At 42.4% G+C, this 21,125-nt stretch overlaps 1 protein-coding gene across 1 annotated transcript in view; it reads right to left on the bottom strand.

The window, feature by feature from the left end:
• FAM81B (family with sequence similarity 81 member B) overlaps positions 1-8,005 on the bottom strand; it is a 60,175-nt gene extending 52,170 nt beyond the window's left edge. Inside the window, exons 1-2 of the mRNA XM_090038278.1 lie at positions 7,874-8,005; positions 2,636-2,699 (exon numbers count right to left, since the gene is read on the bottom strand). Coding sequence (XP_089894404.1) covers positions 2,636-2,676 — 41 coding nt within the window. The 5' untranslated portion in view covers positions 2,677-2,699; positions 7,874-8,005. The remainder of the gene's footprint in view (positions 1-2,635; positions 2,700-7,873) is intronic.
• Between the last annotated feature and the right edge of the window lie 13,120 nt (positions 8,006-21,125).

Here is a 21,125-nt window from a genome sequence, read left to right as displayed (position 1 = left end):
GAACCTCAAGGGCGAGGAGGGGCACTCCAGGGTCACTGCTGCCCTTCCATATAGAGACATTCCTTTTCCAGCCCAATTGTCATGAGGCTCCCTGCAAAAGTGATATCGTCCCCATGAGCCTGAAAACTAAAACAGTCTCTCACATTGGAGTGCAGCCCACTAACCACAAGGTCAGCCTATCCACCCAGCACATCAATCATCATGGTATAGTGCAAAATATAAGCTCTTTACTTCTTGACTCTTGCTAGTTTTGAAGGAGCCCCAGTACAATGTTAAAAAAGCCAGGATATTCCCCACAAACCCAAAAAATAGTATCTGTCAAATAGAGGTGTTGCATGACGGGGTTCACTCATAGATAAATCATAAATCATTTATCCTCTGTGGCTTCTTACAATGTATATTTGAGCTGAATTGAAATGATAACCTATTGGCATATTGCCAGTGACCTGCATCCTCAAAATGTACTTCAGTGAGGAATTTTGAAGTTTGTACTTTTGCTTCAGTCCAGCATGTGTTTCACATAATATTCCAGTGATCCCTTCGTTTCTATAAACCTTTTACTGCTTCTCAAGATCTGCACTTTGGGTCAAGGACTATCTCCTGTAGCATGGAAGGTCTCTTAAGAATATTATAAGGCTCATCCACAGAGATGTTTGAAAAATGTAATTCTGGCAAAAATGCTTATCAGTGCATTTTTTACCAGGCATTTGATTTGGAAAAGTCTTTAAGCTATGCAGAAGTATACTACATAATAATATAAAGAAAGTGTAGATGTTTTAATGGTATATTACCCAGTTCAGACTGGTTCTGCTGGCAACCTGCAGGCTGCATGCAACCCATGAGGGTTAGGTTGCAGTTCTTGGGCTCCCTGCCTGGCCACTGCTTCCTGTGTTCTCCACATGGAAGGCAAGGGCTGCAAAGTCAGCCAGAGTTGGCAGAGTCTCCAGGCTCCCCTTCCTTCTTCTGGCTTTTGCTGCCTGCCTTCACCCCTGGTAACTGGGCAGTGCAGCACAGCATGATTAAGGAGGAGCTGAGGGCAAGCCTGGGGCTGTGCAGGCTGCAGTGCAGTGGTAGGGGGGACCAGACGGCAACACAGGGTGCAGTGGTGGGTGGGGAGTGCCTGCACAGGAGCACAGTGCTGGGGGGCATGTGATGCATCAGTAGGGGAGAACGGGTGCACAGTGGGGACTGTCTACATGGTGTGCAGCCCATGGGGCCTGTGGCTCATTGGTATGGCCTGCAGGGTTTTCAGTCTCCAGCTGCCTAGAAATTGGATAGCCCTTACCTAGTTAATTCCTGGTGCTCCTAAAGTAAGCACCCAATGCAGTTAAATATGCAGTAGTGCCAACAGCACCAGTAGCTAGGTTTTTTTCTTAATAGCGACAGTCAGATGTAATGTCACTTACAGATAGCTGCCCCATAAAGAACTCCAAATGGAATCCAGAGAAAAGCTTTTCCCTTGGTGAGAGAAACTGGAGACCATGATGATTCATTCAAGCTAACAGTTCTGAATATCACACTTCCGCCTGTAGTCAACAGACCTAATTAAAACCTTGTTTCCAGATTTTAAGAAGTGTCGATGGTAGTGAATGAAGTGGCCATGATGAGCACAGTTTGAGAGACAAACCTGTTCCTATGCTTTTCACAAGCAGGAAGAGGCACGGGAACAGGTAGAACTAGCTATTCTCATGCCTGTTCTCTGGGACTAGGTATTGCTTCAATATTGAGGTTCAACAGGACATGGGGTAGGGACAACCCTCCATGCATGCAACAGCCTTAACAGCTGCTCTTTTAATTTCATAGCATGCATTCCTTCTTATTCCAACTTGTCATTTTACAAGTGGGAATAGAATTATTACCCCATCTCTCCCTGGCCTTTAAGGTGTTCCTAGCATCCTTTGTAGTGTGAGAGTCCTCTGGTCCTTGTGAATGGGAAAGAGCAGGGAGGCAGCCCTCAGCTCTTCTGCAAGGTGATGGGCTAGATATCTGTCTCCTTTTTACTTATGTATTTCTGGGTATCTAAAGCAAAAACTTAAAAAAATCAATGAATCTAGACACTCCAGTATAACATTCATAGTTGTTTTTTAAGGATCAGAATGTTGAATTAAGACCCCAAGGGCCAAATGCACAATTTGTGAGCTAGAAAGGCTGGCACTGATAGTTGGTGGTGGTGCACATCTGATTCATCTCAGGTGGTCACATAGCCCAATCCCTTGCTCCCATACCTTTTGGGAGAAAGGGCTACTTTAAGATGCTGTGGTGCCAAATATCCCTTCCTTTCAAAAGGAAGAGGTATGATTCTTAGACACATCAATTAGGGTGATCTTACTCCATTCCATACTGAAGAAGATAGTTTGATCCTGTACAGTAGACCTGGGAGCCTTATAGCAATGTTTCTTTCCCCTCCTTCAGTTTAAAATATAGCTGGGTGGCTCCAACATAAAATACTACTGATATTGTCAACCCAAATCAGAACTAGCAAGGTGTCCTACTTTAACACTGTTCCTTGCTTTCCTTATCAATGGCAATTATTCCATTAGAGTCAGCTCTGCAATTGAATGATAAGCACTTGAATGCAGTAAGTTTCTATTCAAGCAGTCGTGACAGTCATGATAATAAGTATTTATGGACTTACTTGTTAGTATTAACCAGTTCTGCAGGGTTTTCTGTTGACATTGTTGCCTGAAGAAAAATCTTATCTAAAGCAAAGATCAAAAAAGTATTTATTTGTAGTTTCCATGTATACAACTCAAACCACTTTTCAGTATTGCCTGGAGTGTGCCAATGATCCTGCTGGGGCCAAAGCCAGAGATTCATGGCTAGAGGACCTTGCCTCTCTGCTCAGGGTCAAAGCAATCGCCATATTTGGGGTCAGGAAGGAATTTTACTCCAGACTGGTGGGTCTAAAGAATCCCAGCATGCTGCTCTCACCATACTGTGATCAGATTGGTGTGGACTGTGGGGATTTTTGCCTTCTTCTGTAGAGCGGGACCTCTACCTTTATATCTTGAGTATATATTAACAACCTTTTCATAGAAGCAGGACATTGGCTGCTGTGGTTCCTGTGCTTTACCTGTGGCAGGTTAGGGCATTATATTGCGTGTTGTGTCAGGGTTACTGGCAGTTTTATAAAGAGTTTAGTTTATGGATTGTATAGGATGGTTTGGATAGGAATAATCTAAATGACTCTGGAGGTCCTCTTTCACCCCTACTTCTCTATGATTTCTATAATTTCTATTTACAGTCCATATATTCAGGAAACAGTCTTGTACATGGATATATACTCCATGAATGCAGCAAATATTCCACAAGTTATATGAAAGAATTATAGGGACTGATTTATGATCTATTCCCTTAGTTCTGTTTAGGGAGAGCAAAGGCACTAGATTCTGGCCATATCTGATGAGCACAGCAGGGCTCATTCCTGGTCCAAGATCATCCCCCTGTCCCAGGAAAGAGACTTACTAAAGCAAGGAGGATGAAATGGTGGTATAACTGGAGCTCAGGCCAACTTCCCTGATCTTTCTGATTTCCTCATGATCTCTCAGCAGACCATAGTGCAAATTAAAGTGAATGCCAGCCTTGCACTGAGACCAGGCAGGGCATAGGAGACATAGGTCATAAAACAAGGGAGTCATAACTATGTGAAACACCTGTTGTTGTGGACCCTAGGGGGGAAACAGGTTACTGGACAACAGGCATAGTGAGTACACTGCAGGTTGCTACAGATTGCAAGCACTTGACTATAGTTATGTAATTTTTAAATACAAATAATGTAGTGGCTAATAAAAGTTCATCTGGTTTTTATCATTGAGAGCACCACAGTAATCAGCTCATTGACAAAAGACCTTCTGTGGGCACATACCCACTTATGCTGAGTAAAGCTTAGATACAGAGATTTAGGCCCCCTCTTCTGTAACCACAGCATGGTGAGAGCAGCATACTGAGATCCGTTAGACCCAAAATGAATGTAACATGGGAATGTATTAATCTTTTTACAGCAGAGATTGAAAACCTTTCACTGAAAGGGGTCCAAATTAACACATCTTGGTCTTAAAGGTGGGCAACAGGTGGCAGTTGTTACATATTCACCACTTGATGGCACATTCTTGCACAAAACTTACTAATGGTGGGATCATTTTTTGGCACACTTTGTTAGCTGGATAAAATCTCTTTGCTGGCCAGATCCAGCCAACAAGTTGCAAACCCTTAGTCTAAAAGGTTCAGCTGAGTTTGTTTATACAGGTTTCCCTTGCTAGCCATGGTTTTGCCAGCCACAGTTTTAAGTATCCATCTATATACCATTTTGACTACCACGGTATACAGTTTTGAGGAACCATGGTTTTCTGTGGCTGCTCATCAGCCCCACAACCTGCGATTTTTCCATAAGCCTTTTGTCTTGCCATCCACAGTTTTGCCAGCCACAGGAACTTTCAGGAACCTAACCCCAGCAGCTGGTGAGGGAAACTTGTATTGATAATTAGCTAACCTCGGTCCTAATTTAATAATGTGGTCAGTGTTCAGTGTTGTCTCCTGATATCTGTATATAGATATAATAGTACCATGTGCATTCAGTTTAACAACTCATTCTCTCCCAAAGTTATTGCTCTTTATAACTACAAACACTCAACATGAGGGAAAATTTGTTAAGTAGTTTGTTCTTGCTTCATATGTATATTTATACATATAAATACATATATGATGTGAGCTGTCTCTACTTTTATGTATTACACAACACTGAGCTCATCGTTGGTGCTGAACAAATAAATCACCATAAAGGGCTCTAGATGAAGAAAAATGGGATTATAAAACAGACATTTATATATATATATATATATATATATATATAGTCATTGTATGCACATAGTAAAAAAGGATAGTGTTGCTTTTTTATTATAAAGCGCATAGCTAAGTTATAACTCCACATACAAAAACTCCAGAGAGGATTTATAATAAAGAAATAGCAAATTTTGAATCTCTTAAAAGTCATAAAATGACTACATTAAGTCTGTACATTATACCTTTGGAACTCTGGAGAGATGTATCTTTGTTTAGTAAAGAGTGTGTGCAGATCTAAATGCTGAGCAGTTGTACTGAGTCTAAAAAATGCAGAGAATCAGCATCTTGGTTTCCCTGGAGACATTGTGAGGTCATCTTTCCAGTTCTATGGCACAGAGAGCTCTAATTTTGAGCTTCACTGCATAAAACATAGGACCACTTCTCTGCAAGTTTTAACCTGCAGGGCTATATTACATAAAAAAGGAAGGAACCTATTGTACACATGATGGCTGAATAGGCAGCACGTTGCATTGCCTACAGTGAGATGTACCATTTGATCACAGGTATTTATGAAGGGAGAGTAAAGAGAAATTTGGGGGTTTTGCAGGTCCCTTGGCTTTTCATCCGTCTTTCTGACATAAAAACAGAACAAAATATTAGACATGAAGAGAATCTTGGTAGGGAGGGAAGGAGAGAAGGAGGGAGAAAAAGTGCCAAAGTGCAGCTGAGCAGAAGCACTTTGGGTATATTATTTAAGAAAAAGAAAAAAAATTGTGCTAAAAATCAGTAACTACCATTTGAAAATATTTATAATGGCATGTTAATGTGCCTATATTGTATACAGGTCACAGGTACCCCTGTTATCTGTCACTGGGTGCGTCTACATGTGTCACTATGGTGATGTTGTTACTACATTGTGATTTAGTACTTCCTTTTGGCGCAGTAACAGTCTGTACTTCGTCATACACATGGCACATACACATGGTTATTTTCAGCAGCTACTTTGCCATAGCAGCACACTACATTGGAGGAGCGTGTTGCTACAGTGAAATAGCTGCTGGTGACGTGTAGACGGACACTATGTCGCTGTAGTGTGTTGCTACTGCAATGTAGTGTCGTGTAGACACACCCACTGTATTGTAAAAAGTAATGTATGTCTCTCTGTGATTTCCTTAGTAATTGTTTAATGTATATTAATTGAGATTTCCAAGCTGTGATAATGGTCTAAGCAGCTACTAAAGCACTTTCTCACTTGCAGCTCTCACATGTAGTATTTTGCCAGTTCTGTCTCCTGGATATTAAATTAAGTGCAAGGTGCAATAGTGCAGTCATTGCAATAATCTTTTGTCTTCTCCTCTAGAGAAGGAAATAAAAACATTGTGAGAGCTGGCTGGCGCTTGAGGGTGCTTCAGTGCAGGGGCTGCCTTGCTGGCTAGCCCCATATGGGAGCACCTTTGTGCCCCAGCCAGCCCCCTCCGAAATACATTGAGCTGGGTTGGAGCAGCCCCAGGCTGGCAGGCTGATCCCCCAAATCTCATGCCAGTTGGGGGTGCTCCACCCTGGCTCAATATTCTTCGGTCCTGCGCGCACATGTAACTGCAGCGCCAGAAAGCAATAAACTGGTGCAAACTGCAACAGAGTTTATTGCCGATTTTAAAATCAGAGAGTTACTATAATCATCTAGTTTGAATTCCTGCAGAATAGGACAGTGTTTCACCCGGTAATTCCAGCAGTGGAAGGAATTTTTCTTTTCTACTTGTTTTCTTTTATTTGTGCTCTACGTTTGAAGCCAATAACTTGTGGATAAACTAGAAAATATTGTTGTAAAAGACATCCAGTCTCAAATCTCAAACCCAGAAGAAGTGAATTTCACCTTTATACAACCAGTTCGTCTCTAAACATAAGCATGCCTAATATACATATAACAAGCAATGTTAACAAAAGCTTTATAGAACTCCTGCTTGCAGAAGCAGAAAGAGCCAAACCTTTTATAATCAGATTTCAGACTTGTGTGTGGAGTTCTGCTTAGAAAATTAGACCCCTTGCTCTCTACTCAGTACCCATTGCAAGCAAACAGAGAACCTCAGTTCCTATTCTGGCTATCCTATCATGTAAAGAGTAAAAATCAGGAAGCTTTATTAAATCATGTAAAAGCAAAAACAAAAAAAAAACCAACCAAAAAACCAAACCAAAACAAAACAGTGTATGATATCAATCCACACCGGCTAAAGAGAGAAATATCCTGGTAAAGATGCTTGTTAATAATAATTAAAAATCACTTATGTGCATGTGTGCACACACACACACAACACATTTGGCTTTCGGTAATAAAGGTGAAATATTATCAAAATTGGTAAGGTTGTAGCTGTGTCCTGAAGAACAGAATCTGGCCCAAAGCATACAGTTTGTTACCTAACATTACTAAATATGAAATCATATTGTAGCAGATACCTTTAAAACATCCTCGTGGTTCATAGTTAATTGTTTGCACTCTATTACTTAATTTACTCTGCATCCGCCTTAATAAAAATGTTATGGCTGCTTGATAAGAAAAATCATGTTTATGAAGGAATAACTGATAAGACAGGAAAAATTATTAAGTAATTACTGAAGAGGTACTGCATGCCTGTATGATAGTTTAAATAGAAATAACTGAGCATAGACAAAAGAAAAACTCTTATAACCCAGGAGAAGCCACGTGAAAAAATATTAGCAGAATCATATAATTTCATATTGTGATTTTGTTACAAATATTATACCAAGGTACAGCTTTTACTATAGGGGACTTCTGATATTTTAATTCAATGTCCATGTGAGATTAGCTTCTGAGAGGATTTGAAGGCCAGTGAATCATCTTTGAAATCATATTTTCTATGTAAGTACTGTACTTTACCTTGAACATGATACTTTTCTATATTTTTATGTATTCACATTAATCTGCTCAATCCCATGACCCCAGGGCCCCAAAGGCTGCTGTCAAGGCAACATAGCAAATATATCTTAACCCCACCAAACGCAAATTCCCCATGCAGCCATCAGTCACTCTGCCAGTTTGTTGGGCAGCTCAGAAAAATGGCAAGCAACCCAAGAATACCTGCTGCTACGCTCTCAGGAATCTTGCCTTTTCCTTGAAGCAGTCACAATGGTGTTAAATGAAAATAAAAAAGAAAGGCCTGTGGGACTTGCTTCCTTAGCATGTCAGCAAGTGAAGCGGACAGACAGGGGGGTGACAAGTTCCTTGGGCCTCTTGTAGGGCTGCGACTGAAAGCTTTTGTTTACTCCGGTCTCTAGGTAACCGCAATGCCTGCCCAGGCAAGAAAGTGTACAGGGGAATTAGCTGGCGTGCTTTCCTTACGCTGATTGTAATGTACGGGCAGTCCTCGACATTTTGTACTTACAACATTTATAAATTGACACCCTGTTTCAACTTAATGACATCACTTTCAACTTTACAACGCTTGATCTGATGCAATGCCATGCCAGCAAACAAGTTCACTGTTCGCTGTTTTGTTCATCTCCCTGGAGAACATCTGTCCAAACTTCCTTGGGCACTTTCTTTAAGAAAGCAGACGAGACTCCAGAAAAACCTGCAGCCAAGACTCCTGAGAAGACTCCAGCCAAGAACCCTTCACAAAGTCCAACCAAGAGCCCTTCAAAAAGTCCAGAAAAGTCACCTCAAAGAGTCCTTCCAAATCAATATGATTGCTATTTACAATATAAATACATTAATGTAGCTATATTACTCACCTATAATTGATCGAGTACAAAATTCTGGGGTATTTTTGGTGAAAAATGGTTATCAGGCCTTGGTTCAAGAACAATCCCCCATTTATAACATTGTTTCTTATGAGAAAATTGGTTCCGAGTTACAACGTTTTGACTTAAGATGCAGTTTTCAGGAACCAATTGTGTTGTAAGTCCAAGGACTGCCTGTATAAGGATTTTATAATGATAAAGTGAAGAACTCTCATTCTTGTCTTAGATGGGGCAGTAGATATAAGGAGTGAGCACTGAGATCCTTCCCTCTCACTTCACTGAAGAAATCTGGAAGTAGTTCTCAGGGTGTCACAGTTGTGGTGGTGGTATCACAGGCCTGGGGTGAAACCAGAAATCACAGAATTGTAGAAATTAAGGGCTGGAAGGGACCTTGAAATATCATTGACTCTAACCCTCCTGCTTTGAGCAGGAATACTGCTGAGATCAAATGATCCCAGCAAGGTGTCTGTCCAGTCTCCTCTTGAAGACTTCCAAGGTTGGGGACTGCACTGCTTCCTTGTGAAGTCTACTCCAGATTCTGGCCACCCTTACCATAAAGAAGTTCTTCCTTACATCCAACCTGAAACTATCCTCTAACAGCTTATGGCCATTGCTCCTTGTTGTCTCCAGTGATCAGTTTTTCTCCTATCTCCCAATATTCACTTCTTACATATTTATGGATGGCCCCCAAGTCCCCCCTCAGTCTTCTCTTTCCCAGGCTGAACATCCTCAGATCCCTTAGTCTTTCCTCATAATGTCTGTCCTCCAGGCCCTTAATCATTCTTGTGGCCCTTCTCTGGACCCTCTCAAGATCCTCCACATCTTTTTTGAAGTGCAGTGCCCAGAACTGGACACAGTACTCCAGCTGGGGTCTCACCAGCACCCAGTAGAGAGGAAATATCATTTCCTTAGCCCTGCTGCAATGCATCAATTAATACAGCTCGGTATGCTATTAGCTCTTTTGACTACAGTGTCTCACTGGCAGCTCATATTCATCCTGTGATCAACCATAACCTGGAGGTCCCCTTCAGCCATTGTGCTTGCCAGGACATCTCCTAACTTATATTCATGTCAGTGGTTACTTCTCCCCAGATAAGCACTCTGCACTTATCTTTATTGACCTACATACAAAGTGAGACAGAGAGAGTATTTATGAGAGATGCAGCTGGCACAATAACTGCCCTCTCTGGATGCAGACTCACTGCAAGGTTCTTAGTTACTTCAAATGGCACCATTTTGCAAAACAGTCTCCCATCATATTCCCTCCACAGAGCTTTGTACATGGTGTTCAGAAATGCAACCCAAAAGGGTATTCACCCTACTAGAAAGGGTAGGAATTTTCCCACCCCCAAGGTCCTACCCTGTTTTCTAGGCCTCTTTCTCCCATACATCCTTTCTCCCTCCTGTGAAGGCGATGCCCACAGACCTCCTGAGTGACCAGCTGCCCAGTGTGTAGCTGGCCTCTCCTTCACACTCCTGCTTTCCAGTGGGGCTGCAGGACTGTCCTACCATTGCAACCCCTGACTGTCAGAGGTCCTTGTGGTGCCTGACAGCGCCTGCCTCACTTCCTTTCCTGCTGGATCTGAGCTGAGGGAGGAGCCAGGGGGCTGCAAAACAGGAAAGAATCTTGTCCTTATTCCAGACCAGTTCTCCTTGCAACCAGCCCACCTCCCCTTCTAGCCTATCTTCCACACAGATAATCCAAGCATCCTTTGTCTTTTGCCCTACCAAACCTGCCAAGTTTCCCCAATCTATTTCCCCTAGGGCTTGGGCAGCATGAATTGACTTTAAACTGAAGTTTATGGCTGTGTGTGAATAATTTACCAATTTTTGCACAAGGAAATTTGCATAGTTATAAATAATTTCCATAAAACTTAGCAACTCTACAATCTCCTGTGCTTCCAGTCTTAACTTAACTGTGATGATTCCCCAGCTGGCATTGAAATCCTCAACTGCCTCTGAGCATTGCCTAGGAATTAACCAGCATTGGCTAGATCATGAAACAGAGACACTACAGCCTCTTCTGGAGGAGGTCAAAAAGCCTACTGACCTGTTTTCAATAGACATGGCTAAAAGATCAATTGGGTCTCCTCTTTCTCAAAGGAACATATCCAGGCTAGAGATATGACCACCCTTTGACTTGTCTTCCATTGTAATTGTTGTGCCCTGGTATATGCTCAAGGGGCAGCAGACATTGCTTTTTTTTTTCTGGAGGCCCGATTGTAATGAGCTCTAGTCAATGAGTTGCCCCAGCTCCACTGAATATTCTCCCTCCTCTGCGTTTCAGAGGGTAGGATGGTTTGTTCCTGACTTTCCCCCCAATGTCTCTCTGGCAACACAAGCCAATGTTTTGATCCTTGTCTGCAGTCTCCATGGATGTTAATCGCAAACATCTAAATGTGATACCTGTGCTAACTCCCCTAGCATACATCATTTCACTGAATTTGTTTACAACTAGAAGAGACCAAAGACAGTCAATAATTTAACAGTGCTACTGTTAAACTGACAGTACACAGGGAGCAAAGCTAAGTAAGCACTGAAGCGAGATGATAATGTGATCATTCAGCCATTATATATATAATGAGATGAACATATATCATCTCTACATCAGTAAATTCATCTGGAGGATGTCAGTGATTGGTGTTATGTAAAATTCATGTACAATTGTACACTGCAGAACTGACACTGTCTGTTAGTTAAAGAAGAAAAATGCAAAATGTCAATTTTATCTTTTTGTTGGTTCTGCTATAGATGGATAATGACTTTACAGTCGTACATCAGAAAGGAGCAGTTGAATATATTGTTCATGTTGTTCTCAGAATCTAGCAGAGTGACATAATTTCAGTGAATTTCAAAAACACTATTCTACCTTAATAAAATGGAATAGATTTAAGAAAAGCTGTAACTCTAAATTGTTCTGTGACCTCATAGAAATAATATGACATACCAATAAGTAACTAGACAAACTCATCAGTGCAGCAGAAACAGCACCAGGACTTTCAGGGCTGTGCTGTCCATTACTTTTCTCGTAGTACTTCTGGAAACTCCTAGAGAGTTCTAGAGGAGTTGGAGCCCTTACTGTGCGACCTCTTTTGCAACCCCCGGGACAGAGGCAGTGGCCTGACAAAGGGCATTGTGGCTGAGATACATCTCTGCTCTGCCTGCCTTTGTTCTGGCTGCCAGAAATGCCCCTTTGTACTGGAGAGATGGTAAGGAATAATGTTTTAGGGCTACATCTTATTCCTATCAAAAAATTACCATTTTGCTATTATTTTAATTGGAGCAGAATAAGGACAATAATTCTGATAAAAGTTGGCTTTTGTGGGATGAGAGAGAAAGGTCAACTGGTTGGTTGAAGAGATAGTCAAGGGAGTAAGGTCACTCTGTGGCAGTTTCCCATGTGTAGCAATGTACAATATTTCTGCTTCCTGTTGACATCTAAGGAGGTAGAAGAAAATAGCTGATAACAGTGGCAATGCATAGGGGATGCACGGGGTGCACATGCATCCTCTGAGAGTGCTGGTGCACCCCCTGACCGGCCACAATTGCCACTCAAGCAATGGGTGTGGGGGCAGGCAGGAGAGCCAGTGGCCCCCCTGCAAGCACCAGCCAAGGAGTGGGAAGCAACCCATGGACCACCCCCCAGTCAGTGAGACTGACTGTGGGACACCCCCCCGATCGCTGACTGGTTGCTGAGGGGGGGCATGTGCCCCCCCGACTAAGGTGGCACCAGTTGCCCATAGCTGATAATGCTCATACAACTCACTGTCACCAACCCAAGCCTTTCTGCAGTCTTTCCCAAAAGCTATAGGAAGCTTTTATATTCTTTGGCTGTGGAGCAGTGCTTCAGTAACACCTAAAGTTTAGTCCTTCTGTACACCCTTCTATCCCAAGAGTTCTCCACAAGAACCCTAAGCATTGCAAGTCTTTGTATTAACCGCTGTTCATGTCAAATGGCCCTTACAGAGCCATGCATAAAAATAAGTACCTAACAATGAAAAAGTTACAGTTATAGTTACAGTGGGTGTTCATTCATTTCCTTGAAATACCATCATGCCCTTAATTTAGGACCTCCTTTTATTTCTGTGCTTAGCAATTTCTTGCTTTGCTTGTTATACAATGCTTCTAATTTTATCTTTTCTTCTGCTGCTGGGAAGACATTCTACTTGCTGCTGATTAATATAAATGACATCAATAGAATAGTCAGTCTTTGATTATAAAAGATTTGTATAGACTAGGAACAATGGGACCAAAAACCCACTTTGGGTGACTACTAGTACAGTTCTGCAACAGAAATCTGTATTTGAAGAGGGTATGGGTGTTTGTCTAGGTCATCTGACACCCACATACTGTTACATTAGATATTCTACCATTTCTAGAATGGATTGGTGGGGTTTCATTGGTAGTCACTGATAGTCTATTACATTTTTACCAGTAGTGAACTACTGAACTAGAGGAGATGGTATGAAAAGTCCTCCATGTCCTACATTGATGGATAGTTTGCTTTTTCACTAGGTCTGTTCTCATTTCTGCAGTTTGAAATATAACTCTTAAGGCTCTGCTCTAGAGAAACCCCAAGCCTCTTTCTCCAGTACTTAGTATCAATTGCCAGTAGCAAAGGGACATTTTAGAGGCAAAGCATTACTTGGGTCATCCTGTTTTCTTATGTAATTTAATGCATTTTTTAGTCTACAAACTAAATAATGGCTAGTATTTGTGACTCAGCCCCATTCTGTCTCTAATCTTGTAGAGAAATTTTATGAAGTTTGACTTGTAAGAGAAGGCAATATTCATCATTCAGCAAGGCAAAATAAAAGATATATCTTTTTTTAATCAGTTCATGATGAACTTTTAAATCTAAATAAAGTAGTTAAAACATTTTTAGTTTGTCTCCCTTATTTTCTAAGACTTGAATTCAAGACTTCTTTTGTCCATTGAGAGAAATCTATATGGAGAACTGACCAATTAAAAATCTTTATTGAAGATGATCAATGGGTATTGTATTCTGGACCTTTAGCTAGGAATACTCCAAATTACTTTCTGAAGTACTCTGAAATGTAAGGGTACAGGTCTTCTGTGGAGAGGCTGTGGGATTGCAAAGGTCTTAATACCATTAGTCTGGAGAAAAAATTGTAAACCTAAAGAAAGTAATTAGGAAATCCAGGTTGGTATGTACATAAGAAAAGAGCAAATGAACCATTATAATAATAAAAATGCTCTTATTTATAGAACTGGGCTTCCTTCAAGATCAAAAATCCTTACCATTCAAAGGATTTCCTTTTCAAACTACGAATATTAAGAAAAAGGGATTCAAATGACTAATATACTAGACCAAAAATGCTGCAGATAGTATTTTGAAGGGCTATTTATAAATTGTTACTTATGTAACTAGATAAATTAAGTATTTAAAGAGTACTTAATACCTCTAATTCACCACTCCTGTTACTGATGAAATCTTTATTGTATTGCACATATTAAACATAGTCCCAAAGAAGATGTGTCTAAAACAATCAACAATTCACATTGATGTCACCTGCTTTAAAAGATGAAAAGAATCCCTCCACCAAACTGTCACCCTAAGCAGAACTTTTTTACAGCGTAAAAGGGAAAAAAAGCCATATACCCCATAAAGTTCATTAAGTAAATATCAGCAATCTATTTTGCCTGGAAGATATTTAGATACTGCAATGATAGGTGGTCGTATTCTGGCTACTTGGATAGATGCATATTTTGATCTCTGCTCTATTTAGATCCATCATTATTTGATAAGGATTTTCAGCTCCAGACGAAACGTTTTACTAAAGTCCAATCTCCAGTGTTTTTAGGGCGATAAAGAGCAAAAGGTACACAAGGCGCTTAATCTTGACAACATATTTTTAGCATTTTTTGCTAAAGCAAGAGTTGGACAAAGGGGCTTTGAAAGGGTATCTCAAAGAAGCAGCACCTTGTCCTACTCATATTCTATAAAAGAAAGGGGAAAGGTCAAATAATATATTTTGGACTATCAATGTACATTTAGAGTATGTCCATTGAATTCAATAGTGGTACATCAGTATAAAACCAATTAAGTTACTTTGGATTTATATCTGTTTAAGTCAGAACAGATTTGGCTCAATATTTTGGAAAGTGGAAGTACATATGCTGAAGTCATTTCCCAAAAGCTTTCTGCCAGCGTTTCAAGGATTCAGAACTCCTACAGAATGAGGTTCATTATAGAAGCTTAAGCTTTACCTAGAGTTTTAAAAACACATATTGCAGACAACTGATCATATTCTTGGAGACAATCCCAGCAAACACACTGGAAACTCACAGACTTCCTATAGTTTTCTTGGCCACTGCCAGCGGATCATCCACTTCCTCTTTGACTGAATGGAGAGTTTGCTTGATTCAATTTTTTTCCCATAAGGAGAATGTCATTAGGTGACTGTGTGACTTACAGGAGTGGAGGTAGGTTACTGGTTAAAATTTGGCCCAGAATTAATATCTGTGTGAAATAATGGTGGTGGAATCTGTTCATTTTCAAGAATCTAGGCCTTTTCCTTGCATCCGTAATTTCATAAATACCATTACTAAAATTCTAAGTTTTAGAATTGGGAGTTTTATCAGAGAAATCTGCTTAAATGGATACAGCTGTTAAGCTTATGAAATAGATTTTTTAGGTTAGGATGAATCGATATCAGTAGGGTAGAGTGAGGCAGTTTAGATTGTCAGTGATTGTCACCATGCTGTTCTGTGATAAGGTGGATTGTCATTTCTGATACTGCCAACCAAGACCTTTTGCAGCACTGCAGTCACTTTTCAATAACAATACAATAAAGTGTGATATTTATGGTGCATTTGTCAAGAGATATTTCTAGACAGATGGACACTGTATCTCTTGTACCGCAGACATCTCTCTAGGGATTGCTACAGCTTTGAAACAACCTTGTGCTCCTCAAGCAAGTCCCTTTTGAGCTCTGTACTTTAGAATCTTATGTGATATATTTAGTCAGGGGATGAACAGATGGACCGTTCAGATTGGGCTTTTGCACACTAGACTCCCACAATATTAAAATGATGTTATATTTGTCTCAATGTGTTTTAAATGGTGATTGGATTCCAGTGAAAAAAGTAGCTTGGCTTTTTATTAATCTGGGTTTTCATTGATGAGGGAGAGAGAGAAAGAGAGGGAGAGATCTGAAGCAGACAACAGGAGGGGGGAAAGGAGGGAACCTATTGTTATTACACCAGAAAATATATTATGACTTGTTACAAAAAGTTTAAAATGGAATGGGAAGAGGTGAGAAAAAGAAAAATGCTTTGCACCAAAAGGAAGGGTCTTCTGGAAGAAGAAATGCAGGTTTGGTATCATAGAGAGCTAATACTAATAGGTGTGTAGAAGGAGCAAGTTACTGAGAGAAAGAGGGTGGGCAAACATAGAAATCAAGACCATTTTTTATTAAATAAGGAAAATACTGTAAAATAGATTAATAGATTTGCTTGGTTATTTTTAGCTCAGCTGTAAACAGAGAGAGAGAGAGAGCCCTGTATGCACAGAGCCAGAGAAATAGAGTGTCAAAAAGAAAAAATGATGGAACCCACAGAGATCACAGGCTTTAGGGAGCTGTAGAAGTCAGAGGCTAAAGCCCACTGAAATCAATGGAAAGACTCCCACTAACTTTAAAATGCTTTGGACTGGGCTCCAAGAGACAGTTTTGTAAAGAAAGAAAAGATCAAAGAGAATCTATAAAGCATGAATCACAAAAGTCATTTGTAATTATCTAAGAGATTTTCCCAGACAAGAATGCTGGTGACACTTACTTTTTCATGACACAAGCTATTAACTATGTCTGACTTAATGTTGGGTCTGCTGCTGTTCCAGCTCAAGTAAATTGGAAGACAACCCGGGCGGACCCAGATAAGCACACGTGTATTTTCCTGGGGACGAATAGCAACGGCACATAGTTGCACCAGTGCTACTTGTCCCTGGGGAACGCCCCTGCATGTGCACTCTGGCATGTGGCAAGTTGCCCCAGGTGGGGTAGGACAGGCTGGGGCCAGCACCTGGGCTGGCTCCAGCAGCCTTACCTGGGGTCCCAGGGGCCTTCTGGAGCTCCAGCAGCAGTGATCTGGGTGGGCAGAGCTTGGCTGGCAGCCAGACCATGGTTCTGGCCAGCCAGGCTCTGGTTTTGGGTAGTACACACTGTTGCTATGCGTGCTACCTTGCTTTTTCCTGCTGAGATTATTTTCATCACCAGGATCTCCCAGTGTAAAAAAACCATGCCGTGCTGTTAATTAGCAGCGCAGTGATGGCATGCATATGAGCTGTGTACAGTTTGCAACACCACAGACAGGTCTTGACCCCACAAATCACAGGTGTATATTTGTCTGGACACACCCCTATGTTTTAGCTTGGGACAGGATCAGGCCCAAGATCTTGTTTTCAAGTTATAATACCCAATGTTTCTGATCGTTCGTACTTAAAAAAAAATCTGCATCTGTGGGTGATTATAAAATGAATAGGTCCTCTTGCACACAAGTAAACAAAAATCAGAACAGGCTGGTATTAATGATCACACAAGCTAAGAAGTATGTATATTGTAAGTAAAGAAGTAGGGATTTTTGTGGCAGTAACCAAGTAACCTGGAAGATAGGTAGTGCTGTAGTTAATATTTAAGGATGATGGTGTACCAATGAAAACCCTTTGGATGGGGCAGAGAACCCCTAGCTGAGTGACTTTTGCCCCAGTAAATTACTTTATTACAGCAAATACTTCGCTGCTTGGAATCTTAGGTTGCACTGAGGCTCCCCCAACAAAAGGTAGAGTCCCTCTCTTACTAGTGGACCTAGATTCTGGATCTCCTTGACTCAGTGCCATGGAGAAACAAGGAACATAAAAGATCAATAGGCCAGGGTCTTAGGGTAGGGAGGAACCTGAGCTCTGAATTTGCTCTAGAAGTCACTCTAAGCTGGATTCCTGGGATTCTCTCAGAGACCAGACACGAGGCCTTAGTGGTCCTGAGCAAACAGCCAGTGGAGGGCACTCTGTGACACTTCAGTTTATACGTAGTGATCAGGGATTCCGGTTTTCTGTTCACCATGGAGAAACGTGGTAAAACCCAGATTTTCTCATTTTAAAGAGAACAACCTGGATTTTATCCTATAAAGGAGAAAAATGCAGAAAACAGCAGAGTTCCAGCCTCCAAGGGGCTGGCGGGAGTGCAAGAATGGCAATCAGCAAGGGGGTGCCATGGGCATGTACGCATGTACACATCCACATGACCGCCAGGCAGCCTGGAGAGCACCCCCTGCAGGTAAATCTTGTGGCAGGGGGGTGGGGGGAATTGAGGTCCCAATAGTGAGGGAAGGAGGAAGTTGGGCAGGTCTGGGGCTGGGGCTGGGGCTGGGGATGCTGCTCCGCTGGGGCAGTGCATGGGGCTTGGGGTCTGGAGCTGCAGGGCCTGGGTGGGGAGTGGGGTGGGGCTGCAGGCAGCTTGTCTGATGGGGAGGCTGGATCCCCACCACTGTGCATACTTCCAGGGAGGCCATGGAAGAGCATGTGCTCCCCCAGATTTGTGCGCAGGGTGGGGGCAGGCTGCCCACTGTGGGCTCAGGCTCCCCACCCTGCTGCTCTCTGCCCAGGGCCTCCACAGCCCAGTGGACAAAACCAGCACAGCAGGGCAGTGTGGGGAAGCTCAGTGCTTCTGCCACAAGCCCTGTGCCATCATGGTAAAGCGCCCCTTGCCCACCTGGCAGCAGCTGGGGTGACAGCATGGAGATGTGCCTGTCACTGCTGCCAGGTAGGCAGGGGGTGCCTCACCATGGCGGTATGGAGTTTCCCCCCAGCCCCGCTCTGTCCTGCCATGCTGGGTCCCACCTGCTGGGCTGCGGAGGTCCTGCGGGGAGGGCAGCGGGGCAGGGAACCTTAAGCTCATAGAAGACAGCCTGCATCCACTCCCCATGATGGGTTTCACTCCTGCCGTGCTGTCCTTGGGGGAAGGGGAGCTGGGCTGTGCTGCAGCAGCTGCTTATTCCTGCAGGTGGCAGCCAGGGTTTGGGTGCTGCTGCAAGGGGCAGGGGCCTGCAGACCTGGGTGCCTGGCCCTGTAGCCCTGGCAGCTGAGGCCCTCTCTGCCAGGGCTAGAGGGTGGGAGGGCTATGGTGGGGAGTGAGGGGCATCGTCAGGGCCCAAAGGGCTGTGGATCAGGAGCAAGGGGCACCAGCAGGGCTGGGGGGCTGTGGGTCAGGAGTGAGGGGCAATAGCATGGGCAAGGCACTGGCAGATCAGGGCTGCTTAGTGCCACAAAGCAGTGTGAGGGGGACAGCCACAGCTAGACCCGCATCCTGGTGAGTGAAGTGGGCAGGGGAGCTCTGATTTTTCATGATAAACCCAAATCAAACATTAACATTTGTAGGTATTTAGGATTTATTATAGTGACTGAGGCACTGGTAGGCTTCCAAAATGCTTTAAAATTGTAAATATATCAATAAAATATTGTGTGTCAGCTGATAACTATATATATAGTGGTGTTTTCTTCTAATAACAGAAAAATGCAGATTTTGGAATTTTTAATCAGAGCATTTGCAATTTTTAAATAGAGAAAACCAGTATCCCTGGTCATGGTGGTGGTGATGATATACTGATGAAAAATGTTGACCACTCAAGGCATTTCCTTAAAATCCAGGTCATCTTTTATTAATTCCTCTGTGTGACTGAGACAGCATCATAAGTTTGATACTGACAACACAGGAGTAGTAGTTCACACAGAAGGGTGCTATGTTGCTTTTCCCCCCATGTAATTGTTACATGATGAGAGAGTTCATTTTTAAGTGTCCACTCTGCAGGGAATTCACTCCATGCAAGTGGGAAATGCCACTTCCTTAACTATGGGTAGGCACACAGTAGCAGTATTTGACACTGGGTTTCAACACACAGGTGTTTATTAAATTAACTTTGGCACACACAGCACAATAAATTAATCATATGAACTCAGCTAACAAATAAAGCTGTGTGAAATACTGTTTAATATATGCTGTGATCCACTTCTTAGTGAAAGATATATAATGTATATGAAAATTATAGTATCTTTCCCATTTAGCTGTAAGTCACATCTATAAGTCACATCTATAATTATAATAGGTTTATTCCGTCTCTCCGGAGCACTCTGATTGGTTGCCTTGGCAGTCAAGCTCAATGCTAACTGAAACAACCAATCAGAGTCCTCTGAACAGACAGCATAAGTGTATTATTATTATAGATCCTGAGGCATTTAGACAGATATGCAGGGAAGTCAGAGCTAGAATGAAGCACTGGGTCTCTGCTGCAAAGCGGGCAGGCTCCACCGAAGCAAAAAAAAGAAAAAAAAGTGGTGAGGGGCCCGATCCTTTGAGCCTGCCTGTTTCTCCCACAGCTTGCAGGGAAAGGGGGGAGCTGCAGAGAGCCCTGGTGCTTCCCTCCACAGTGGGGTGCCCCCTGGGACTGCCCAGATGAGGTGCCAGCAGGTAGGTGCTGCCTGGGGAGTGCCACCACCAGGAAGGGAAGCATGGGGCCCCCCTGCAGCTCAGGGGCTTTGCTACCTGCTGGCAGCTCGCTCCCCGACTGTTGGAGTTGCAGGTAGGCTCCAGGAGAGAAAAAAAAAGATCAGGGTACTGGAAGCCCACTGAGCCCAAGCTTCCCTGAGCACGCTCAGGCTTCCAGCGCCCCATGCACCATCCCCACTGCCTTCTCTAGATAGGGCCCTTGTACACATAAGGAATATTGCTGTAATTTGTTACATAGCATGAAAAGTAATTTAAATTGAAATATGCTGCCAAATGTATACACTGTTACACAATTAAATCGTTAAAAAGGGCCATTAAACCACTAAAAGGGGCAGTTTCCTCTAAACCACTAACAGGGCCCTCTTACTGACTATAAACAAGTCACAAGCTCAGACTTTTGACAAAATACGTATTTATATTCCTAAGCATGTGTTCACACATGGACAGCTTTATGTAGCTTTTTTGAGGGTGAGAAGTTTTCCATGAAGACAATTAGGAAGGACATTGTGTTCCCCACTGTATGTCCAAAGTATACTTTGCATTTAGATAAACTATATCTCCTAATTCTAATGGCTTTGATTTCACAGTTAAGACTGCCTGACAGAGGGAATGAAATCCTAGCCCTATTGAAGTCAATGACAAAACTTTCATTAACTTCACTGGTGTCAGGATTTCACTCAGAGAACCTAATCCTCCACTGTGCTCAGATGTAGTGGAGAGTTGTAGCCACAGGCTGCAGCTTCCTGATCCCTGCACCCAGCAGAAGTTAGTGCACCTGGCTGTCTGTTTTACTTTCTACCACCGGCATAAGATCCAAGGGTCAGATCCAGTGTAACTCCGTGCCACTATGCTCTTTTTCAGTGTCCTGAATGCTCTGGCCTTTCTATATGCTGGGAAAGGGAAGCAGTAGATACAGGGAGCTGTGAGAACTGTCTGCTACTGAAAAGCTGACAGAGGCATCCATCTGCATTAAGGGTATTCTCTACCATTTATCTCTGAACATATTAAAATCTCTTTGTATTGCCTAAGTAAACAAAAGAATCTGACCCCTGAAATTTTTGCTGAATTTTT

The sequence above is a fragment of the Crocodylus siamensis genome, chromosome 3 (genome assembly GCF_052110815.1).
Source record: "Crocodylus siamensis isolate JL-2025a chromosome 3, ASM5211081v1, whole genome shotgun sequence".
NCBI lineage: Eukaryota > Metazoa > Chordata > Crocodylia > Crocodylidae > Crocodylus > Crocodylus siamensis.
The sequence above is the reverse complement of the archived record's forward strand: the minus strand, read 5'-3'. Positions and strand labels throughout refer to the sequence as shown.